Below are 26,645 nucleotides of genomic sequence, written 5' to 3'. Positions count from 1 at the left end.
AAATCTCTGCACACTGGTGGCCACTGACTCTCGGGAAGACACGAGTTGCTTTATTCTCATGAAAGACCTAATATTCGTCTCGTCTGTACTGTCCTTATCGACTGATGTGACAGAGTGCTTGAATGAATGTGGCTCTGTGATGAAAGATACAGCGTGCATCTTCATGACTGGATGCTAATGTTCGCTGGATGTCCATCTCAGAGGGAGCGGTAATATTTCACTGATGCGACTGATGTTGTCTTGCTATAGTACACCAAACGGAGTTTTGACATGCCTGTTTACGCATCGAAAGAAAAGCAAACTGAAGTTGCAATGATTTCCAGCGGTGTTCCCATGACCAAGGCAGAGCTACCGAGTGGAGAGCATGCTGTCGATGGCGGCGCCACGGCGGCGCCAAAAGGCGGGGCAGACGATGCCCAGACAATGGCGGCTTTTAAAAAGGGATCCGAGATGCTCTTTGCAGACTTTCTGGAGACCACCACACTGCACGGGATCAAATATGTCTTCAATAAGAATCATGGCTGCTTTCGAAGGTAGAGTGAGTACATCTCTATTCCTCATTACCCCATACAGTAATAGAAAGTTTTTTTTTTTTGAAAATAAAACAACTTGTCACTGATTTCATAATAACAAGTGTTTGCATCGTTTATTAAGATTCAATTAATCATTGAACTGTCTTTAGACATTCAAAGGTTGAAGGATCATTTTGAGTAGCCCGACCTTATTTGGACATTGCACAATGCAATTTGCTAAGAAAACTAGAATATGAGAAATTCATTTTTTTTATCAGCGCCTCTTGAGTGTATAATCATTTCTGTGAATAAGCGTTACCCACGGCTCGATATTAGCTGTGGCCCTGTGCCCTGGGCCCGTTGAAATTGATGTCAGGTCAACATTCTTCCAAAACAGGTTATCTATTGTTGGGACAATTGGGCAGCTGTTTATTTTAGTCCAATACATTTTTTTTTTTTTTTTGGGGGGGGGGGGGGGCATCAAAATGTCAAATTCAATACGGGCCCGAATGGGTCACACGCACACACACACAAAAAAGAAGATAGTGTCGACCCCAGCGTTACGGGAATATCCATCTCGATCACTTGCCATAACATTCTGATGAAATTGTTATATGCCATTATTATGATGCAATATTTGCTCTTCATTGCACACAAAAATGCCTAATTGAAGTGATTGGGTTAATCATGCTCCCTGTGAAACTTTTGGTTTCTAACTATCTAATTGTATGATCGAGATCGCATAATTTATGGTTCATTCCCGAAAACTCCCGAGAAGCAATACAAGTAAGTAATGATAAAATGAAAATCGCAGAGCATGAAAACAAATGTAGAATCCGAGTTTTACATACTGTATGATATACACCACCGAAAACTTTTCACGTGTTCCAGATAAAGCTGTGGCTTCCACGCCAATTCGTGTAATTCTATTCTGTCGACACTCGAGCTGGGTTATCATTATTGTCGGAATCTGCTAATCCATTTTAGGTACGCTCCCCAGTGAGGAGATGAATTAAGTGTGGGTTCGAGTCTCGCTAAGCATTGCTAATGGACATTCCACTAACACTAAATCAAATTTTCATGCAAATTTCGAAGAACGTCAATGCCTAGAACACACCGTCAGGTTGAAATAAAGAAAGATTGAGAATCACATGAAATAGTTTTGATTATCTTTCAGAATCCTTGTTTGTAATTTCATACGCCCATCCGACTCGTACTGCGCCGACCTCACGCACACGCTCACACACACACACGCACACCGACACAAGCATTTTTTTTAAAAAGAGTATCTACTTATTTCCATTCAAGTAGTACAACAACAGTAGGCTGGGTAGGCCTAATCTAAACTGGTATCACTGTAAAAAGTAACAGAATGTTATTTTGTACAATTTGGATGAACAACAAGTGTTTACTTTCTTCAGGTGTTCTGTTCATTTCGTTTACACAATGCTATGATATAGACACTCATGTGCAAGAAATGACGCCAAAGATAATTATAATTATAGCACAGAAATGGAGCGGCCCACTTTTTTTAAACAAAGCTAATTGTCGTTACGCCACGCATCTCCCATCATGGAAACAGTAAGAAAGGCATAGCAACGAAAGCTGCCTCATTGCCGGCACTGCCAATACAGCAGCACAGCAGACATTTAACGAAATTTCATTTTGAGTTGCATGGAATTGTAATAATCATTGTTTTGTGTAACACTTTAACTATACTCGATTTTATTCATCACGAGGAGGATTATTAACCACAATTCTTTCGATTCGATTTCGAAAGCCTTCGAAATTTATAAAGGAATAGTATAGGTTTTGTTAAGATGGGGCTTCAAGAGTCCAACTTTTTGTGAGATAATGAGAAACCTCTCATAAAATACTATATCAAATTCTAAGAGGGATTCAAAGTTTATTTGATCAAAATCGCTTTTGAAATGGCTGAGATATCCACAGCAAAGCAATCCTTATAAAAAGTGGGACCTACCTTTTATTAGGATTGCTTTGTTTTACTTTGTACATTTTTGATATCTCGGCCAAACTTTGAATTCCTCTGAGAGTTGTATGTTCCATAACATGTCATTGTGTAGTTGCTTAATATCTCGCAAGAAGTTAAAAGCTCATTCGCCATCACCACCAATACTATACCTTTTCATAAGCTCAAAATGCTTAACGTTTATTAATCATCATTGATGTGTTATGGATGTATTCTATTTTTCTCGGTTTTGAAATAAGTGAAATGCACCTGCAAACCACGAATTGATGAATTGTACGTGAGGTGTTGGGTTACGACTAATTATATAACTTGTTGTTAAGCAAGAAATGCAGAAGACTGTTGTGAAAAACAACAACAACACCAAGAAAGCTTAACCCTATAGTGTTGCAATGAAAATCTATCTAGGAACGACTAAGCTCGTTGAGGATGGGCTGATTTTGCTGCGTACAATACGCATTTCCCATAGACACCTGCCAGAGTGTACTCGGGACTCGTCTTCAAAGGGAAAGATTATGGGAATGTGCACATGATTGTCTGTGCGTATGTGTCGTCCATTGTTTGTCTGTTTGTGTGTGTATGGGCATCTGATTTTAGGTATACATTAAAAATTGTTATTGGAGATTGCTAGTAAGCAGGATGAAGATATGCCTTGTGTTCGTTGCCCTCAACGAAATAATGATGTTTATTGTAAATTTGTTTTCACAGAATTATTGTATACGGAGAAGAAAGAATTAGGTACCACGCTTGCACTAGCCGCTGGCACCATAAATATGAATTATTAATCCCCAAGCAATTACAGCAGCCATCATACTCATTTTCAACACAGCTCTCTCTCAAGCAGGGTTGTACAGGCTTATCTAGCATTAACAATAAATGTAGCTGTCCATTTCAACGGCCATTATTGTTGAAGAGCCGCCTGTCATGCAGAGGCACACTCTTGTTCCTATACCGTGCAATTATTAACAAATGGGGTAAAAAACACCCGACACATTTTGATATGTCGGACCAATGAATCTATCTGATTGATGAGTGATTTTTTGTTTTGCATCATCATTATTTTTTTTTCCGTTGGCGTCAGGCCATTAGCAATGAAATGAAGCTGTAGAGAACGTACGTTGGAGTTAAATGAGCTTGACTTGGTAATAAAAGGACGGAAATTGAGCAAGCGAAATCAGCGTGTCCGTAATGCAAACAATATAGGTAACCCTTACCTCCGGCGTTGTTGGTCTTCTCTCTCTCTCTCTCTCTCTCTCTCTCTCCCTATGTTTGTGCTTAAACATTTCAAACTAGCTAACTAACTAACTATATATGAGCCGTGACGCGAGAAAAGGGCCCTTAGGGCATTATATACCGAAAATGAGTTTTCAACTCCATATTGTACAAGAAACTCTGACGTATTTGGATATGCAAATCTCTGTCTGAAATTCTACTCCTAAATGCTCCAATTACGACATTCCAAACAGCATGTTTTGTCCAAATCCTGTCACTTTTTGATGCGTCTATGCATTTCCGCGTAGTTAGCTAGTTGACCTTTTTTTGCGCGTATTGCTTTGTTAAACGTCCGCGCCGTTTTCTAGCGTTTGCGCGCATCGCCGCTAAGGGCCCTTTTCTCGCGTCACGGCCCAATTATATATTATATATATAGTGCATGAGGCTGAATGCACTATTATACAAATGATGCACAGGATAGAGTGCGTTAGTGTAGGCGTAGTGCAGCACTCGAGGGTATTTACAAATTGTGAAACATGCACGAGGCGAAGCCGAGTGCACGTTGCACTACATTGTAAATACCCGAGAGTGAGCTACGCCTACACTAACGCCACGAAATAATCCTGTGCATCATTTGTTTTATAAAATTGGTCGAAAATTCGAAAACTAACATCATTTTTCAGCGTTTTTCACGTACCTTTGTGGGTCAAGACGTCCGAAGATGTTCGTCCCAAACTTTTACGCACGTCGCACTCGCGGAAGTCCCGCACATACAGTATAAGTATAATGGGGGGTTGGGTTTCCGGACACCCGCATGAAAACTTACTTATTTTACATAGAATATGCACCCTTTACTTGATATAGACTCCTCATATAGGCCTACTAGACAACATACTCTGAAACCAGCGTGAGAATTAACCTGCTAAATCGTTGGATTTGCTCTTCAAAGTGACTCCATGTACGCGTCCAGTCCCATAACGCTTGGTCTACTGTACTGTACAAAGTGTACGTATAGTACAGTATACGTACGTACGCCACATATGTTATGCACAAGGGAAGACAGGCCGGCCGGCCGGCAGCCCGAACTAGAAGTTGATTACAGGATTGACAGCGCGTACGCGTATGCATGCAATTCATCAAAGGAGCCGCCGCGCGCACAGACGATCGGCAATCTACCATAGGATTACAGGCAGTGCAATTGTACTGAAGTAAAGGAAGGAGGTGTGTCTCATTTCAGCGCTTCCTATTGGCTACATTCTTGAACCCATTTTATAAAACAATATAAGCACCGACAAATTCTGAATTTGCCCCGAAGGCAGTTATATTCAATGAGGCCGCAGGCCGAATTGAATATAATTGCCTGAGGGCAAATTCAGAATTTGGAGGTGCTTGGTACTTGTTATAGTGCAATAAGATGTCATGCACTATGTGTTATATAAAATAGCATACATACCCAGGCAAGATAAATTGAAAAAATACGATAGCCTAGATCATTTAAGACTCTACACGTGTCTAGACAAGCAATAACACCAGTTTCTTTGAACCTGTGTAGACAAAATCCTGAAGATCCAAATTCAACTATAGAGTCAAGCGTTAGGGTCTACGTGGTTATATCTAACGATTTCTAGGCCCTACGATAGGTTAGGTCTAGGGGCCCTGGCCTAACGTTATACTAGATCTACGTCATTTTACCTTTACGAGCGACAGAGCTAACGTTAGTTAACACTATGGATCTAACAGTAACACGTTAGACGCCCTAAGTTTACTTACTGCACTGTGGGTCCAGGACCAGGACTAGATGATGTTTTGTAGGATTAGGAATCTACTGGATTTTGAATAAACACAAGGCTCGTGCGAGGCATCATTGAAGTCACCATTGATTCCGAGAGTGTGTTGTAAAATGTCGTAGTAAAAGTTCATAGCGTAGCGTGATCAAAGAGCGCTTAGCGTATACCGTACACACGCTACTCATTTCTACGGCGCACTTCCGCGTAGAATGTACGGAGAAAGCGGCACAAATCTTGGGTTGACTTGCTCAATATCCTTCGGATTGATTCCTTTTTCAGATCAGTAGGAGTCCAAAATTCGTAGGACGTATTTGATGGCATCCTTTGTGTCCTTATTGTCTAAGAAACTGTTTATATAGATCAGTCTCTGTAAAAGTAGCGAGCCTGTTCATTTCACAGCTTCCATGTTTAAATCTACCGCTGAAAGTCTAGTCCCACACAGATAAGTTGCTGGCATTAATAGCATGGGCGTCACCAGAGGGGGTGCGTTGGGTGCGAACGCACCCCCCTTCAGATCCTTTAAAAAAAAAAAAAAAAGCGAGCGACCTCAACGCCGGACGCTAGATAATTATTCTTTTCTATTTTTTTTTTTTAATATTTTGCACCAGGGACACACACACACACAAGAAAACAAAAATCGTCGGCAAAAACAATTCGCACCCCTGGTTCTGGCAGCACTGAATTTGTACATATCTATTAGTATTCTACAGTGTTTACTATTTATCGACCGTACTGTACATCCGTACGAGACGGAGCACTTATACACGTTTGCATGTACGTGTGCTACTTACAAGTAGTAGGGTCTATGTACGTTACTTCTGACCAATCCATATTGCCAGCCCAAGAGCGAGCTTCAGCCTCATTAAAAAAAAAAGAAAAAAATGGAGGGGCAAGCATATTTTAGTTTTGCCCCCCCCCCCCCCCCCATAATTAAAAATTCCCGAAATGAGAAGATTTTCTTGCTTTTGAAAGAAAACAAAAATGTTGCCCCCATAAAGATATTGGAAGGCAAGCGCACCATTTGCCCCACCCCACATAATCATAATTCCCGCGATGAAATGATTTTCTTGATTTTCTTGCTTTTTTGTTAGAATTCAAGAAATCTGTCCAATCAGTTCACCCAAAGGCAGTGGCGTAACTACGGAGGGGGGGGGGGGGGTGCGCCCCCCTCCCAATCCGCTGGTAAAAAAAAGATTTACCGAAATAGTAGTTCAAGTGTTAGTAAACTGCTTTTGAATGAAAGGCTGATCCAGAAATAAGATATTTTTCTATGATTTCTTTTAACCATAATTAAATAGGTATATAGTGTGAAACATTGTTCAAAGCCCGGACCCAACAAAAGATTGTGATTCCTGGTTGGCATTCTGCATATTATAAGCAGGATGTGCGCAGTGTACTCACTCAGTACATCCGAACGAAGAGTCGCTACAATGTTGCGCAATGTGATGTAGAATGTACACCTTTGTACCTTACGCTTCGTTATATCAAAGCTAGATCATTGATTTTGCAGTGTTGCTTTACATACTAGTCTATATAAAAATGTCTTGCATTGCCAATAAAAAGACTTGACCTGGGCTAATTCCTAACTTTTCCATGTATATAATACACACACACACGCACAATTAGTTTAGGGGATGCTCTAAAGTGCAGATTTTGGACATCCTTTCCCCGCTTGGTCACTTCGACGCCACCTCGCTGGTCATACCTGCCCCAGTCATGAACATAAACCCCCACCCTTGACTACCAGTGGCGGATCCAGGGGGAGGGGCGCACCGGGAGTCCCCCCCCCCCCTTTAATTTCCAAAGCGAAAAAAAATAAGATAGCTGCAAACGGCAGTTTTTGGACAGTAAAATGTCAAAATTTTCAAGCTCGCTCGCTCCTCTCGCTCGCATTTAGTCGTAATGCCATTCTCCTGAAGTTGCTGCCATTGATTGCCGGCAGTTGCGCCTGGTGCGCCCCCCCCCCCTTAATTTCCAAAGCGAAAACATATGGCTAAGAACGGCAGTTTTTTGGACTGTAAAATGCAAAATTTTCAAGCTCGCTCTCTTCGCTCGCTCGCATTTAATTGTTATGCAATTCACCTCATGTTGCTACCAGTAATTGCCAGAAGTTCCGCCCGGTGCCCCTCCCCCTTAATTTAAAAAGCGAAAAAAATATGGCTAAGAACGGCAGTTTTTGCACTGTAAAATGTAAAATTTTCAAGCTCGCTCGTTCCGCTCGCTCGAATGTAATCATTATGCTCTCCTGAGTATCGCTGCCAGTATTTGCCAGCAGTTGCGCCCGATGCGCCCCATTAAATTCTAAAGCGAAGAAATATAGCTACAAACGGCAGTTTGCTTGTTTTTTACTGTAAAATGTCAAAATTTTCAAGCTCGCTGGCTCGCTCGCTCGCATTTAATTGTTATGCAATTCTCCTGATGTTGCTACCAGTAATTACCGGCAGTTGCGCCCGTTGCGCCCCCACCCCTCCTTTATTTCCAAAGCGAACAAACATGGCTCCAAATGGCAGTTTTTGGACTGTGAAATGTCAAAATTTTCAAGCTCGGTCGCATTTAATTGCTATACCATTCACCTGATGGTGCTGCAAGTAATTGCCAGCAGTTGCGCCCGGTGCCGCCCCCCCCCCCCTCAATTTCCAAAGCATATAAATATGGCTACAAACGGCAGTTTTTGGACTGTAAAATGTCAAAATTTTCAAGCTCGCTCGCTCGCTCGCTCGCATTTAATTGTTATGCAATTCTTCTGATGTTGCTACCAGTAATTACCGGCAGTTGCACCCGTTGCGCCCCACCCCTCCTTTATTTCCTAAGCGAAAAAATATGGCTCCAAATAGCAGTTTTTGGACTGTAAAATGTCAAAATTTCCAAGCTCGCTCTCTTTGCTCGCTCGCATTTAATCGTTATGCCATTCACCTGATGTTGCTGCCAGTAATTGCCAGCAGTCGCGTCCGGTGCGCCCCCCTTAATTTACAAAGCAAAAAAATATGGCTACAAACGGCAGTGTTTGGACTGTAAAATGTCAAAATGTTCCAGCTCGCTCGCTCCCCTCGCTCGCATGTATAGTCGTTATGCCATTCTCCTGATATCGCTGCCAGTAATTTGTCGTTTAACACCGTCATTCCATAATCCATTTATAGGGAGTACAACCCCCTCCGGCACTTCCACACCCTCACCCCACCCTTGCTCGCTCCCTCGCATACTAACCCCCCCCCCCCCCCCAAAGATGAAATCCTAGCTACGCCAGTGCCCTTTCCTCGCTTGGTTTCCCTCAAAAAACAGTAAAAGTCTAGGAATTGAGAGCTTCCTATATTCCAAATGTCTGTCCAAAAAATCTCGTAAGCATTTAGTGTCAAAATGCACCCCCCTTGAAAAAAAGCTGGTGACGCCCCTGTTGGATGATACTATTCTATAGGCAAAATTTTTCGATAATAATCTACATCAAAATATACTGCTTTACTTTAAACAAATGGGACTGTTTCAAGTCGATAAAACAAGCAAAACAATCATCAAATCCCCCCTCGCTCTCTCCGCTTGCTCGGGCTCGGTCGCGTTCATGACATCAGTGTAAGAATCAATACAAGAAGTTCATTGAAATGATATAGTTTATAGGCACATTGTTCAACAACAAATTCCAATAAAATGTACTGCTATTATACCTTAAACAAGTGAGACTGTTTCAAGTCGATAAACACACGCAAAAAGCCTGCATCAAATTGCACCATTTACAACATCAAAATGCAAAAAGTTCTCACCGCGGGAGGGGGGGGGGACAACAGGCACTTCCACACCCTCTCTCCCCCCCCCCCCTTGCTCGCTCCCTCGCATACTAACACATCACCCCCCCCCCCCCCCCAAGATGAAATCCTAGCTACGCCGGTGCCCTTTCCCCGCTTGGTTTCCCTCAAAAACAGTAAAAGTCGAGGGATTGAGAGCTTCCTGTATTCCAAATGTCTGTCCAAAAAAGAAAATCTCGTTACATTAAGGTCAAAACGCACCCCCTTGAAAAAAAAGCTGGTGACGCCCCTGAATAGCCAGCGAGAATCTAGAGTAACGATAATATCAAGCAAAGCATATCGCGGTTGTGGCGGAATCGCGTCGATGAGGTGCGGGATTCAGTACTCGATTATTAAAATGAGGGAGCAAAAACCGATATCAAATCGATAGTGGGTTATCGTCTGCAATCGTTATATTTTACGTGCACTATAACTTTTGTCATGCACTGCCGGCCTGTATCATAAGTATGTATGCTATTTTATATATATATATATATATATATATATATATATATATATATTATGTATTATATACGTACATATATATATATATATATATATATATATATATATATATGATATGGGACGATAGACGTTGCTTGAATCCTCACAGTTTGATTTTCATTCTCAAGCTTTGCACTTCCCTTTATCAAGACTGAGGATCAAAGAAATCGGACAAAATAATGATGATGGATACAGAACATGATGTAGATATTGTATACAAAAAATAATAATGTCCGATTTCTTTGATCCTCAGTCTTGATAAAGGGCAGGGCCCTAAAACTTGAGAATGAAAATCAAACTGTGAGGATTCAAGCTACGTCTGTCGTCTCATCCTTTCTCTCACCTGATAGACATGTGTACAAACTTATGGACGCACATTTCATGTATCGGTTATTCATTTATATATCCATGACAGAGTGCTCATAACCCTACCCGATGATATGATGGTCTTGGCAACAGCGTGCTGGAATCGGATTAACTTACTGCATCGCCGGTCATTCATTTTACAGCGCAACTGTTTACACTTCGAGAAACAATATCATGGACATTGTACTGAAAGTAGGAACTCGACTATGTTGACGATGCGGCTACTGGCACATTAGTTTTTCAACGGGGTTGCTTTTGATTGGATTTAACTTAGAGGACACGTTACCCTTTGTATACATGTAGATAGAATGAATGCAGAAATGTTTAATAGTAGAACACATCAGTAAAAGTTCAAGGAAAATCAGACAATTCTTATAAAAGTTACGAATTCTTTAATTTCTGAGCAACCACTACTGGATGAGAAGAGCACTGTACAGTTTATGATGTCACATGCGTAGAACGATACGGAATATATAAAGAGAATTTTTTTTTGAAAAAAAAAAAACATTCCCTCGATGTCACTGTATGTTAAGGGTACTTTATTATTCCCCCTGCCTTCTGAGAGAGAAAAGTCAAGCGCTCCTTTATTATTTGAGAAAAATGAAAATATGTTGAATTTTCTTTTCATTTTCTTTATATTATTGTTCCACAATACAAAATATAATCCTAAGTCATGGACATACACACAGAAGTTCTCAGTACATAGTCATAAGAATAATACATATATTTCATGACGACAAATGCAGGTAGAGGAGACCGTTGTCATAAGCAAATCGCGTGACTCTAAACATTACGGCTTGGCACAATGTTCTACATAACAAAACAACTGAAAGAACGGAACACATACACGTATAGAATAAATAACTTAAAGCTTTCAAATATTTAGAATGTCATTTGACTGAAAAGGACAACACAACTGTCACTGATTTGTTTTATCAATATTGCTGCATTACCAAGAATGATTTACATGTATATACGTGAAGAAGAATCTGTCCTTAAAAGGGGGTGGTATATAGTTTCGGTTGAGATGGTGATTCAGGTTTTAACTTTTTTCCCCAGATGATTAGAAACCACCTATTTGAAATGATAGAGAGCATACAATGATTCTAAGGGAAATTAAAAGGTTATTTGATGAAAATCGGTTTTGAAATGCCTGAGGTTTAAAAAAAGAGCAAAACAAAATGGTTCTGATGAAAGGTGGGACCCACAAAGCAAAACAAAATGGTTCTAATAAAAGGTGAGACTCAACTGTTGTTTTTTCATCAGGACCACTTTATTTTGTTTTGTGTTTAACAAGTTTAACGTGTGCTGTGATCCTCTGTGATCAAACCCATCCCCTCCAAAACAAAAAGGAAATGAAAGTAAAGAAACTCTACCGGAGCGTTTCCTATTACATTTACAACATTCCCCTTCTGCAGGTTGCTCTATCTGAGTGTCATCCCTCTTGATCTTTCCCTCTTATCTTCTTACAGGTTACTGTGGCTCCTCCTGGTATTAACATGCGACGGCCTGCTACTCTACAGTGCTTCACTGCACATAAAAGACTATTTATCCCATGGGACGGTGGAAGACTTTAACACTGTACACAAATCGTCAATCTTGTTTCCTGCCGTCACAATTTGTAACTACAACGTCATCAAGAGGTCCTCGCTCGCTTCCTCGGTCGTGGAGAAGCTTCAGTCGGCGGCCATCTCGACGTCGGATGGAAATTTCGTCTTCCGCTGGGAAGAACTCCAGCTGGAAAACGAGTTCGAGAACATAAACATGACCGAGTTTTTGTTGACGCACGCGCACCAGATTTCGGACATGATTGTGGAATGCAGGTGGGGAGGCCGTCGGAATGCCTGCGGACCCGAAAATTTTACGCGCGTGCTGACAAATTTGGGAGTATGTTACACTTTCAATGACGGTCCGTTTGACGCGCACAGCAAGGCAGATGTGAACGACGCAGACAGCGACTTCGAAAGTTTAACGGTTGGGTCTATGGGCGCGAAAGCAGCTCTCTGGCTACGACTTACGGCAGAAGTGAATGAAAATTTGAACACAGTTTGGGATGATGGCGTCGGATTCAAGGTAAAACATTCAAGTGAAGATTTACAACAGTGTTCTCATTTTCAAATGAATTGTTTCACTCTGACGTTATTATTTGTATGTTTTTTATATATATATTACACTGCTATATGCTAACTAATTTTCATATTTGCTAACAGTGCATGTTATCGATACTATAGTAGAGTTGTTGTTTTTTCTTTTTGATGGGATATTATAGAAAAAAAAAGCAAGATACAGCAGTCAATGCATGGACTCATAACATGGGGCCGAGAGGACATAATGTTGTATCACGTCATTTTACTTTCTGTTATACTAGGTACTGATTCACCAGCAAGGCGACGTACCCCTAGTCGGCGACATCGGACTTGCCATTATGCCTGGCGTTCGAACCGTCATCGCCATGAGTAAAAAGATTGTGAGTTATACGCGCAAATATTACGTTTTGAAATCCTGATAAAAGTGGTATAAAGGGAACATTGAGGGTGGTGTTATACGGGTAATTGTCATAATGAGGGGGAAGGTGTTCGAAGGGTGCCAGGTTTGAAAAAAAAAATGTCAGCGGCAAAAGAATAACTCAAAAATTTTCAGGGAAGAACTGTGGCATTTAAAATGCAAGGGGGCAAATTAATTCCTATCTGCTTCTAGGCAGTAGTTTTGACTTTTCTCTTAAATTATGCATGTGTAATGAATCTAATTCATAATTATAGAGACACATGGATATTTCAACGTTAAAGGCATAATTTCCCATTTGAAGATGAAACAAAACCCCGGCTTTAGTGCTTAAAACAGTTCTAAAATGTGAGTTAGGGATAGAAACAACCAATTTAAAAATTTGAATCAATATAATCAATGTTAGATATTGTTAGGTATACAAAATGTGAACAGTAGGTATAATAAGAATGCTTCTAGACTAAACCGTCTACAGTTACGGTTTAATGAGAAAAAAAGTGATATCACCTTATATTTTAGGCTATATTGCAAAATGTTTACATGGTAGGATGTTTTGTAATACAACTGACCTAAACGTATGCATCAAATGTGATATCTTTAATATTTTTGAAATCACTTCTCCCAAAGATAAACAGCTCTTTTAAAGAACAGCAACTCTCCTACTTTCTTCCGACTTTACATGTGTGTTAACGTTGTAACTTTTCTTCTTCCACTTCTTTTTTTCCCCAAGACATGTTTACCCATTAGACATATTCCCTTGACATTTTGCCCTTGACAATCTTATCTCTGATGTGTATGTATGTATATATATATATATATATATATATATATATATATATATATATAATCTTTTATCTATTTATTTTTTTATTTTTTTACTTCTTCAAACCTGAGACATGCTTTCCACTATCATTTTCGCCGGGTATATTATTTGTACCCCGTAACTGCCCGAACAGTCTACGTCAAAGACGGGCAATGCCAGCCATTTGATATTTGTACATGATGATTACCGATTCACCATATCTAACCTATTCCTCCAATCGTTTTAATAAGGTAATAAATGGCTGTTGAATATCTAATTCATAATATGACTGTTAACGTTATAATGTTATCCCTTTTGTTATTTGTTACTTATTTCCTGTGCCAGAATTCACAAAAAGAAGAAGAAGAAGAAAAAAAAAAGCAATGCATATGAGCACCCAGTTAATTCATTTTTGTATGTCATATTGACCCTGCAATGGAAGCCTAATAGGCTTACTCTACAAAGATCAGCCAACTTCGATCCCGGTAAGATTCGGTACCCATGATATTAATGCACTAACCATGGCAACAGGTGGGCAGAAGCTAATCAGGTGCAAGCATTTCAATTAATTCTTGTTTACCTTGCTATTGTGAAGCTTTATTTGTATGCCCATATGTAGGCATGCAGTATGTGACTGTGTGTGTGTGTGTGTGTGTGTGTGTGTGCATATTTGTTATATACATGAAATTTTTCATTTTTAATCATCAACCTAAGCCCTTGTCTTTCAAACATGTAACCTAGCTGAGGTCATGGCCAGTATATCAAACAAACTGATACACTCGTCATGATATTACGAATCTGCAGCAAGAAGCGAGGCAAGCAGTCGTTAAATGCGATGGGTGAAAATCTCTCTGGAGACGAGGTTGGCGTTAATTTCTGTCACACCGGAGAATTCCACTTGCGCGGGCGATCGTCAAGAGGTTTCTCTAATAAACGTCTCTTTGTTTTGTCATGTGAGTGAATTTATTGGACTGGTTAGCAAACAACTCATTTGTCAAATCAACGTCCAAGCGAGGAACAGTGATTGCTAAGTTGAGCTCGCCTTTTCCCGAACGGAGGGAATATCGAGGAACATAATGGCGGATAATATTCATGGCTTATGGTTTTCACGTTTTATTATTGTATCATCTTAATTTCAACTGTTTTTGGGAGTGTTTTAACTTTTGGTCATGTGGTTATTGGAAGCAGTTTCTCATTATGCCAGTTTTCACATAGTCATCATGTTGATTGCATTAATCACATCATGTTCTATATAACTGTTTTAGTTGTTTTGTTATTCTTATTTTTTTGTCCCGCCAAATCAAAGAAAATGGAAATCTTATGATTTTGGGGGTACAAACGGGCCACCAAGAAAAAAGTTGTGTCTAGCCTTTATATATATATGGGTGAGAATTTTGAACGATGTACAAGTGCCAATTTTCGCACCTTATGACATTCTTTCCCTTAGAACACGCCAGGATGATCTAAGAAACCAGATTTTTTTTTCATGTCATCTCAAAGACTGGTAAATTTCCTTTCAGGAAATATATGGTTTGGTTGACTTTTGCCTGATATTTTTCATTTGACAAGGACTTAAAGCGTAAAAATACGGTAAAAACGCTATTTTCACAATAATTTTTGTTTTTCAAACTAATGATGTGCATTTTTAATCGTACGTGGCATCTAATATCTGCCCATGTTCTGGATCTGACATATCATGGGTATGAACCACAAAATGATAAGAACTTTATGAGCACGTATGAAATTACAGAGAACAATTGAAATATCAAAGTCCTAAACAGACGAACGTCCGTGATGCTTTTATTTCGATCGCTGCTGCAAATTCTACTTTGTTGTCCCAACTGTAATGTATACGAAAATTTGGTGTTCCACCTCATGAACATATCCTGCAAAAATCGTACGTCTGCTGGCTGTACATGGGACGTAATATTCTTTTATGCAAAATTATACTCAGTTTTCGTCACGGACGTGCTTCCGCTATTTTCTAATAAAGATCGTATCTCATTAAACGTTATTGGCGATATTGTTCTGAGTCGTAATCAACTAAGATCTAGCTACACGATAATATGTTTGTTTTGAGTTTCTGTCCATCCTTTGTCAAATAGGAACCGGAATTATATTTTTAGACGAACCTCCGAGAAAAAAAAGAACGTCCGTCATGATTAAAACGTTTTCGATTGGGACACCATCTTGCTTTGATGGCGAAGGTGCATTTTACCTTTGGCTCTCTAGCCGAGGAGCTGCATGTCATTTTTGGAGCGGACTGAGGTTCGTCCGCAGTTTTTGGACCATGCAATTCACCGAAAACCAAGCAAATAATTAATATTTTCTCTGAAAATTCACCTCCTGATCCCCCTCTGAGCAATACATATGTTGTAAGGATGTCAAATTTCTTATAATTTGCATTGAAAATACCCTTTCAATTTTTTGAAAGAGTTAGGAAGGCTAGGTACTCTCTGCCGATTAGTTATCCGTCCTGGAACATGACCCTAGTAGTAGAACGAACGTCCGTGACAATTCCAGCGAACGTCCGTGACGTATGCAATCCCTCCAATAGGGATAAGTTGTCCCGACAGTGTCCTGTATTCTTTAAAACTTTTGGCTCCAATAGTGACAAATAAAGTTTTACAAAGTAAACAATGAGTTTAGAGCAGTAGTTTCAGAATTTTTAAGGTGTTATGTGATCATGATGAACAAACAGTTGAAAATTTACTCACAATTTTACGCTTGTTTTCCCTCTAATTATACAAAAACAGCTAAACACTGAAAACAAAGTTATAGGAAAATGGAATTTTGCGTAATCTGTAATTTCTGTGCATTTAAATGTCTTTCTAATGAGGATCTGGAGACAATTTGTACTGTTACAGGTTCTGAAAGTTTCGCTCACGGACGTTGTGTCCGAGAAAGGAAATTTCTGATAATTACAAATATATCACTGCACATAAAGTTAATGTTAGTTGAAAATATCACCAAATCACCGAGCCGCTCATACCCAAAAGTAAATAACGTTCAGCACTCAATTTACCTGTAATAACAAACGGAAAACGTTTTGGTCACGGATGTTCGTTGGTAGAATAAGTCAATGGATTACATAGTAGGAGAAAGAGGATCAGTGCCACTTTTTAGTGACAGGTGCTCCAAGTGTTTATCTTTTGAGTATGGTAGCTGCCGTCTCCAACAGAGCACATCCAGTTTTGGTCTCCATAACGGACGTTCGCTGTAATTGTCATGATATTAAATGCCTTAATTCATTCGTATTTTTCTCTTCATGACGATTTTCTCTCATTCCCTCAATAACCTGAACATGCTGCGACCAAACAGAAAACAAAAACAAACCAAAACAAACCAAAACAAATCCGAAAAGTGCTACGTAATCACATACAGGATAATGTACGGAAGAAGTCTGTAATGGGCATGTGTTGAATAAGAAACGGAAAAGTTTCAAAAGGACGTGGACGCAGTTGAATGAAAATGACTGAGAAACAGAGAAGGGCTCAAGCTCCAACACACAGAAAAAAGAATTGCCAGTGCACTCCCGTTGTACCAAATTCCTCTGGAGAAGTTTTTGTTTGTTTGTTTATGTTTTGTATTCATCGAAACGCCGTTACAAGCTAACAAAAATCATGCAGTATACAATTATTGTCTGATGAAAACACACACATCCTCCGCTTATCATTACAAGGTGTTGTTTTACACTCATCAATGAAAAGCAATGTTCATTTGTAATTCTTTGCAAGATTCTTTTTTTTTTTCATTTTACATTTAAGAGACAGAGAGATCGTCAATTTGTTTGTGCTTTTGTGCTTACTTTGAAAACACATGTTAAAAAAAAGTAATGATTAAGAATAGGTTTAAGGTTGCACTTTGATACGTTCGCTCTTCCAAAAATTCGTTACTCCGATGTCCAAAGGTTTGTTATTCCCAAAATGAAAAAAAAAAATGTTTGTAGTTAGTTAAGGAGGTTTGTTATTAAAAATGTTCTTATTCCGAAAGTTTGTTAGTCCAAAAAATAAATATTAAGGATCATTATTTTTAGGCCCGTTCTTCTAAAAGTGGAATGGGCCTGATATTCGTTCAGGTGAAAACGGTTATTAAGGTTTGGAAATTTGGAGGATTTTAGTTGTTAACTTGTTTCTCCACATTTGGATAAGCGAACATGATTGTTCATGTTCCAATTAATAAACCTTTCGATTAACCTTCGGAGATTCCTATCATTTACCGAATAAAAAAGCTTTATAATTATACGAACTCTATCAATTTTCGTATTGACAAACTGTATGAATAACGAGCCTAGAAATGACGCGCTACAAAATGTTTGTTATAACAAACCATATTGTATAATATCGAAGTCACAAACATCCATCCAAGTTATATGGACTTACTGTGTCTTGTTATGACGAAGAATCGAACCTATTATCATCTCTGACTAATGTAATAACACAAATTCTCCTCGGTAACAGTGTGTAACACAAGGAGCAAACACAGAGGGATTTCTTCCTAACGTATTCGTTTGCCCTCCCCAGCTTAACTTCGTATTTCTATAACGGAGCACATTTCTGTTGTTTTTCTATGTTAATTCTTTGTCATAATTTTAGCTGTGACCATGTTCATTATAGGCAAACTTTGCATTGTAGACTTTAGATAACAAATTTAGGACCTGAATCTTTACTTCATGATAACGAAATTTTGAAAAATATATTCGTTCTCAAGGATGGACTACGTCACTGAGATTACACGTACATTTGTACGTTCATTTACGAGAGATGGAAAAATTGTTTTCTTTGATTCCTCAGTATGAGAAGATAAACAAGCTTATATAATTGAGAATTGGTAATATCTATTCAGGATTTTGCATACGAGTTTATTCTCGACATGAAATTGCTGTTTGTTGTGAGTAGAATGCGTTTTCAACTCAAGAGAGCTGCATTGTTCAATATCTTGTTTGTTCCAAACGTCCGTGAGCTACATGCGAACCTCCGTGATGAAAACTATGCTATGTTTGTTGGGTTATAGAGACTGCCTAGATCAGATACATCTTAAAAAGGCATGTTACTATTTGGGAGTGAGGATTAAAGTATGGGATAGTGAAATAAGAGGTCAAAATATTGAGTTTCTGTAAAATGCGCGTAAAGTGGAGAAAGTGTTAAGCGGAAGAGCAATATTTCAACAGAAACGACGAATTTAGTTAAATCATCAGTTGTCTACCATTGCGTACAGGTTAAGAGTTCAAGCTTAATATTCTGCAAGCACGAACACATGTCCCTTAAGATATTTCGTTAGGATTTTGAACTGAATCAGATCTTTGCAAACTATGTTAAATGGTATCCAAATGTATGTGCAGTACTATTCCTGACGGACGTTCGCTGCTCTGGACATGGTAAACTTCAGCGGTGAATAAAAACTTGTTCCCCTGGGAAAATCCTAGTATAATTGGGTTCACATTAAAGCTTGAGTTATACTCTTTAAGGTAAGATGAATGATTTGGAGAATTTCCTACTTTTTAAATTTTGCCTTGTTTTGGCTCAATTGTACATCGTTCAAAATTCTGACCCATATATATATATATATATATATATATATATATATATATATACGTATATATATATATATATATATATATATATATATATACATAATTACGTATGATATGCATGTCTGTGTGTGTGCCAATACGTGAGATTTCTTTTTATATCCTTTTAGTACGTATATTCTTCCTCAGGCTTACAACATGCCGCCTCCCTACAACACAAACTGCAGAACCCAGCACCTGGACTACTTTCCCTTCTACTCAGAGAAAGCATGCTTGATGGAATGTGAAATCGCGGAAGTTCATGGTCTTTGTGGTTGCAAGTTCCCCTACATGGCAGGTAAGTGATTTCTTGATATGATTGAGGGGCGAAGTGTATAAGTATTATATCTATTTTGTTCTTTTTTTTTCCTATGTGGGCTGCTTTGCGTCATTCTTTATAAGACTACATGGATCAGAAAAAGTAAATTTTCCTTTCTTCCGACCTGAAGAGTAAATGCGTAATAAAGGAAAATCTTCCAAGATGCTAGGATACGGGAAAATTCCTGTTTTGAAAAATATACCTACTACTCAAAGTAGGCCCTCTACCAATTTTTTATTCAGTTTTATTTAAAAAAAAAAGAACAGGGTAGTGCACGTTCAGGGCCCAAGGTAAAAATCACATAATACAACAGCAACAAAAGAGAAGGTAAATGAACACATAGAAACAAGCAAGATATGATATCTACATGAGTAAAATGACATGAATGAGCAAGGACTTTCTTTGTACAATACGTGAGATACACCACCCATATACATACATGTATATCACGACTTTCTAATCGTTATAAATTCATACAAACTCCACAAATGGACAATACTTGTGAAATATTTTGCCGGGTTGACACTCTATACTGATAAGTAACTCGATGCAATCGATGTAACTTAAGAGGGATAATAGTCGTTGCCCCCCCCCCCCCCCCCATTATTTCTTGCTTTCACTTCTCAAAGATCATAGACACGCTCTCCATATGTCATTCAAATTTTGAAAATACCCCAAGAAACAAAGAAACAAAAAACACAATCAGATAGACAAAACTCTTCCTTACACCGGCGCGCCGCGGCGGTCCTATATTAATAAAAGTAAGTTATGTCCATAAAATAGTAATCAATTCATGAATCATTTTACTAATGGTAGTAATAAAAAGTAATGCCTGTTCCGATATTATTTACGTTCCTCGCATAGGACCATTGCCAACTTGCTCCTTGAAGGAATACGTTGACTGTGTCAAGCGGATGTCGTCAGTGGGTATGTACAAGACAAAAATGTTGTTGATTTGATTTGATTTTTATTAGATCAAAGATCGACCGGAATATCAAAGAGTAAAAGTGTCTACGAGATCCACAATTTTTATAATCATCACATTCACGTGATATTTGTCTGCAGTGTCTGCTATGAGCAATGCTTTTATCACAACTAATCAATCTGCCTGGACATGAAAGATATTCAACATAATATCTTAATTTGCCTAACATATTTGAGACTGGCGTATGACTTGAATATCGCTACCGGCATAAGAAGGCAAAGGAATGGGGGGGGGGGGGGGGGAATAGCTTTACAGTAATTTATGTCCGTTACAATGGGAATTGATGTTAAGAAAAAAAGATCACATGCGGTATTCTCTTACATTTTCGTTATTTTGTTATTGTCCTATACTGTGACAGCATTTTACTTCTCGTAATCTTCTCATCCGATAGTGACTGCACGTTGATTTATTCAACAAATTCATAACTTTGGTACCAATTTTTGTAATTTGTCTCAGACATCACTCTATGTGTGATACTAATATTTCATTATTCACAGATTTTTCACATGCATAATGACTATAATCATAGTTATAACTTTTTTTTTTATACACCAATGTTGGAGGTGTAGTTCTCCTTGTAAATCGGAGACGCCACAGGAATGTGTGCCTTTGACACACCCTTCACGAAGACAATCAAAGACTGAGAAATGAGGGAAGATAGAGCAATTAGGCAGGGGCCCAAGAAAGACAAAGAGCAAGAGAGAGAGAGAGAAATAGAGAGAGAGAGGGAGGGAGAGAGAGAGAGAGAGAGAGGGAGAGGGAGGGAGGGGGTGGTAGAAAGGGAAAGATTGCCAGGTATATAAAATGGTAAAGTGATTCATGATTTTATCAGAGTTTTATTAGGGCGAAGGCTGAAGAATTTAAACAACGGACGCCAAAGTATCATAAAGGATTGGAATCCTTAGAATAAGCTACACGTTTTTTATTGATGACAGAGAAAAATAAGGGGGGGGGGGAAGAAAGACAGATATTGAGAGAGAGAGTGTCGGCTTCCCAAACAATTCTAGATTGTGACGTGACGGATTTAATGAAGTTCCAGGAGTGATTGATGCGAAGTGAAGTAAACGGTACGTCTGTTGCCGCATCGTTTGCAATGATGAGCAATGATCCGTCTACGATGGTTTCCTTTTAATCGTTTTCAGAAGGATCGTTCTGTTTTCAAACGTAGAAGAGATAGAAAGTAGCAATCTACCCTAGTCTTAGATTTCCACGTTTGCAAATTATGAACGGAAAGCCCGTATTGAATGAAGACATTTAACAATTGAAAGGAAGATGAAAATGAAGTGTTTGAGACTAGACCCAATTTCCCTTTAAATTCATCTCAATTTTAGATAAAGTGTGAGCATTTTATAGTAGATCAGGCCACACTTCAATTCCGACGCATTCTCATAATAGGGAGCTTTAGATTTTCGCGACGGGGACGTTCAAAGGGGAAAAACAAGTCTGGGGGGCATTTCATGAATCATTTTGTCCGACAAACTTGTCGGACAAATTTGCTCTCAGCCAATCAGATGCAAGCATCAGTAGCTTGTAACAATTTGTCAGAAAAATGTCCGACCAAAATGCTTCATGAAATCCCCCCCCCCCCCGGTCTGAGCATCGCGTATCAGACGCGATCTATTTATAGCTCGCACGCTTGAGTTTTCACTACGCGTTCTGGGCTATTTTTACGTCCGCTCAATCCACGACGGAGAGAGCTACTTGATGCACCTATCATATGGGGGCGCCATATTCTTTCATACGTTGCGTCTCAGCGTAATCTAAAGCTACTTTTCAGCACGACGCAGGGATAGGAGAACGTCCAACTCAAGGGTCGTCTCAAACGTCCGCGCAGCAAATCTAAAGCTCCCTCATAATATTATAACGTGACAGCAGTGATGACCCAGCTAACATTTGGACGTTTTCTGAACGTCCTTGAAACGTTCCAAGTTCATTATTTGGACGTTTTGTCATAACGTTTTCAGAACGTCTTTTTGTATTCAGAATGTTTGAAATGAACATTATAAAAACGTTTTTTAAACGTTTAAAAAACAATAAAAAACCTTTTGGAATTTATAAGGACCTACAGAAAACCTTTTGGACGTCATAGACGTCAGTAAAACCTCTTAAGAATATTCAAAACGTTCTGAGGACGTTCTGCGGACGTCCAGAAAACCTTTGAAAACGGTCTAGAACGTTCAAAAAACGTTTTAAGAACGTCTAAAAAGTCTTGTTACCCGTTCCAGAACGTTTAGAGAACCTTTCATATCCGTCTAGAACGTCCAGAAAACCCTTTAAGACCGCCTAATGTTTATTTTTATTGGGTATTTATGAAAAATGTATAGTTATGAGATTATACAGACACAATCTGGGATTAATGTACCATAATCCTAATCCGATATAATCCTATCCTAACATGTTCCTAATGTCCTATCACCTATACCTCTACTACATCCTATTCCCAATTGATGAATCTATATACCAGCAAAACGTTGTAATGCATGAAGACATGGTTACTAAAATTAGATCACACACACCTTAATTAGGCCTATTAAAATATGAAAATACCTCTTCATAACACAATTTGAAATTGTGAATTTGGTTACTGAACAATAACGTAGGTAAGTTTATTTTCAACACAGAAAGTTTGAACCCAGCGTAGATCTTTAGATTCCAATGTCTTTTATCTATTTCCACCAATTTTCAAATCTTATATTTTAGTTTTTTTGAATATTCATAAATAAGCACGAATATTCATGATAAAGAAACCAATGACGAACACGTAGCGGACCATATAAAATCGTTTTTATAAAACGTTCATTAAAGACGAAGTCGATGTAGCAGACCTAATAAAAACGTATTGGGGACGTTTATTAAGGACGGAGACGTAGCAGACATAATAAAAACGTTTTGTAACGTCCATTGACGTTTTTAAAACATTTTCCAAAAAACCTGAGCTTTGCGGTAAATGCTAAGTCCCAACATCTTCATACTATGTTGTAAGTACACTACTCCACACATCATACTGTAATCGTCTAACGTTCCCATACGCTCCTGCAGACGGGTAGCTACATCTCTACAATCGTAGTAACAGTTTGTAACCTTGTTAGCATTATTTGCTGGTTCTAAACACCTCCAACTCTTGTCTTCCCATGATTCATCTTTCTCCTCCCATAACTCCTTTAGATACCACCCATAATCCTTGTCAGTGTCCAAGAGCTTGTCGGGAGGAGTTCTTTACCACGACAACGAGTTATCTCAAGGCCCCCGGGGAGACATCCACTCAACGTCTACAGGAGCAATTCAACTGGACAAGAGAAGATGTAGAGTTAGTCCTGTGTAAACTCTTTATTTTTTTTTCTCTCTCTTCAGTTCAATCTCATTGATTTTCCTTCGATATAGTCTTTAGTTTGCTTCTGTTTATCATTCTGTGCATTATTTGGTCTTTGATCTTTCTTTATTTCCAGTTTGACTGTTTGGTGGTGTTTTTTTTTTTTTTTTTTTGGTATAATATGTCCTTTTTATGGACTGGCATACTGGACCTACATTGATAGACAGAGAATTAACAGTGTTATTAATGCTACTCTCTTTATATTATAGATATTTGTCCGTTTCGGACATAGTTCCATACGTGCACTTGGGTTTGCGTGTGTAGGGCCTTAATAACTATAGTGGAATGAGAATGAATATCCTCGTGTTGAAAACCTGGAGACATAATCCTCAACTTATTATTAATGCATATATTAGGCAAAACATCGCAGAGGTTGAAATATTCTACGAGACCATGAATGAGCTGCAGGTTACGGCCAAAGACGCCTATCGACTGGTTGATATGGCAAGTACGTTACATCTCCTTCTTACCTTTAACCCTTTGGCCCGAATTCACGAAGGTGGTACAAATAAAACCATGGTTTAAACCATGAACAGAAACCATGGAGCGCCAACGGTCGCACGGAATATTTCGTTACGAAATTGGTCATTTCGTCGACAAAATGACCGTTTCGTTGACGAAATTACCATGGTCGTGGACGAAATGTTCAATTAGTTACAAAATGTTGTCATTTTGTCACAAAATAATCATTTCATCGGCGAAATTACCAACTTTGTAACGGAATATTCCATGCGACATTTGGCGCTCCATGGTTTTTATTTGTACCACTTTCGTGAATTCGGGCCTTTGTGTGCTTTGGGTGCCGATGGCACAGGAAACTTTATTGTGCTCAAAGCATTGTACGCAGTCTGTCCATGGTTCCTGACACGGACAGGGTTAAACAATTTTGCGAATGTAGAGTGCATGTAGAAAGAGGAAATGTTGGTGGCATTCAGTTTAGAAAAAAAAAACCCGGCAGATTTCTTGGAAAAAATCACGCTACCTGTGGCAGATGGGTTTAATATAATTCATTGTTTATCGTAATATCAATATAACACTAAGCTTCATAGTTATCCCAATAGGCGTTTTCACGTCAGCCCCCACAGTGAGAGTGTTCAAGTTACGACACTTGCCATAATATGACTCTTACCTTCTCAAGCAAATCACAGAAAGTGAACCTAAGACAGAACAGAAGAGAACAAAGGAGACGAGAGTGAACAACGATTTGTCTGTAGGCTTGTATAGAGGCTAAAATACGTCAACCTAAAAGGAGATTATCGGTTTCGAATTAGTGCGGTGGTTTCTATTTCTATTACTGCATTATAAATCTTTTCTGTTTTAAAGTTATCATTACGGTCAAACCAATTTTGTCTTACTTCATACAGGTGACATAGGCGGCGAGTTTGGTTTGTTTATAGGAGCAAGCCTTCTCACCATCTTCGAGTTCATCGACTTCAGTATCGTCCGCGACATGTACCAGTTCCGATACGTTCCCTTTTTCTGGAGACGGCTGAAAAGACTCCTGAGCGGAAACGTACGAGACAAGGATTTGGCCATTCGCGACGTAAAAAAATGAAACTGAGCTGGTTTCTTTAACCATACTGTGTTACTGAAACATATTTATGCCCTCCATTTGGAAAGCGCTCTGTTACCTCAATACGTCCATTGCTCCGATCCACAACACTCTGTTATAGAAAGGATGCCATATAAATTATGACGAGATAGATACATCAACAAATGAGGAGTTATACAGAGAATGATAAGCACGTTAATTATCTATGCAGCTGGCTAGGCAAATAATCAGAGAAATCATATGGATGAATGGATGGATGAATTTTTGTTTGAAATATTGAAAGCAGGATAATAGATACAGTATATGATGATGATGATGATAACAATAATGATAACAATAATAGTAATAATTATAATAATTATAATAAAAATGATAATAATAACAAAAATAATAGTAATAATGATAATGATAATAATAATAATGGTTGTTGGGTGTTTTTTTTAAATCTAGGGTAGCCTCTTTAGTGTTGCCACCGCTATCCCAGAGGGTCGGCCCTGCCATTATTATTACCCTAGCGTTGCCTTCCCATTTACATGTGTAGAGTTTGTTTGCAAAAACCGATAGGTCAATTTTTTGAAGATATTGAAGTACGGTCTCTGTCATAAAGTACAAAATGATACCTTTTTAAATGATATATTGGTCACTACTTATATAAAAGTACATTTTTTAAGTTATGGTCAAAAGAAGCAAAAATTTTCTTATTATTCTCTTTATTTTTCTTGACCTTTAATCGCAAATATCTCCATTTGGCAAATATGGACTTATCGGTTTTTGCGAACAAACTGTTCATATTATTGTAGACACCAGGTTCGACAGAGACAAAACATCTTCTCCAAGGACGTAAGCACTGGGCGGGATTCAAACTCGGGTCCTCCGATTGGGAGTCGGGAGACTTATCCACTATGCCACAGCGCCCCCACTGGAGACAAGGACGCAAGGTTCATGCATATTATGTGACTAATTTATACATGCTTATAAAATAAATGACGATAGGTTACACGACCCGTTGTGGCTCAGTATGTAAGATCATGGAATATCAACCACGAGGCTCCTGCTTCAAATCCCTTAGCTGCACCAGATGTGACCTTGGTATTAAAAAGGAAGGGCACTTTGTCCCCATAATTACGTAGGTTTTCGGAGGGTTCTTGAAGTCGTGTTTGCCATCTTACAAGTATTAGTATGTTGTTGTTTCCTTTATATCTGTCGCTTACAACAATCATCAAACAATCATCATCAGGTTGGACGTGCCGATCGTATAGAAATACATAATTTAATTCTCTTAGACAGAGAGATAAATAGATGAAAATACTAGTGTACACGTGTATGAATAGAGTTCCAAATCCTTTTTCAGTTTTATGGCTTATCTTTCATTATGTGAATAAAATGAATCTTGTAAATAACAAAT

General features: G+C 38.7%; 1 protein-coding gene across 1 annotated transcript; it reads left to right on the top strand.

The window, feature by feature from the left end:
• The first annotated feature begins 312 nt into the window (after positions 1–312).
• On the top strand, positions 313–25,243 carry LOC139709693 (acid-sensing ion channel 2-like). Its single transcript, XM_071621652.1, has 8 exons — positions 313–533; positions 11,614–12,214; positions 12,510–12,608; positions 19,165–19,312; positions 20,198–20,260; positions 23,484–23,625; positions 24,045–24,136; positions 25,053–25,243. The coding sequence occupies exons 1-8, from the start codon at positions 313–315 to the stop codon at positions 25,241–25,243; spliced, it is 1,557 nt and encodes a 518-aa protein (XP_071477753.1).
• The last annotated feature ends 1,402 nt before the right edge of the window (positions 25,244–26,645 follow it).

The sequence above is a fragment of the Diadema antillarum genome, unplaced genomic scaffold, assembly GCF_040938485.1.
Source record: "Diadema antillarum isolate AM-2024a unplaced genomic scaffold, OU_Dant_1.0 scf00000038, whole genome shotgun sequence".
Lineage (NCBI taxonomy): Eukaryota > Metazoa > Echinodermata > Echinoidea > Diadematoida > Diadematidae > Diadema > Diadema antillarum.
The sequence above is the reverse complement of the archived record's forward strand: the minus strand, read 5'-3'. Positions and strand labels throughout refer to the sequence as shown.

What these genes read in the sequence shown, in the direction of transcription:
- LOC139709693 (XM_071621652.1), top strand. Translation starts at nt 313, where the DNA reads ATGATTTCCAGCGGTGTTCCCATGACCAAGGCAGAGCTACCGAGTGGA. An exon ending in ATGATGGCGTCGGATTCAAG is followed by an intron (nt 12,215 to 12,509) that starts GTAAAACATTCA and finishes CTGTTATACTAG; the next exon opens with GTACTGATTCACCAGCAAGG. An exon ending in TCGCCATGAGTAAAAAGATT is followed by an intron (nt 12,609 to 19,164) that starts GTGAGTTATACG and finishes ATTCTTCCTCAG; the next exon opens with GCTTACAACATGCCGCCTCC.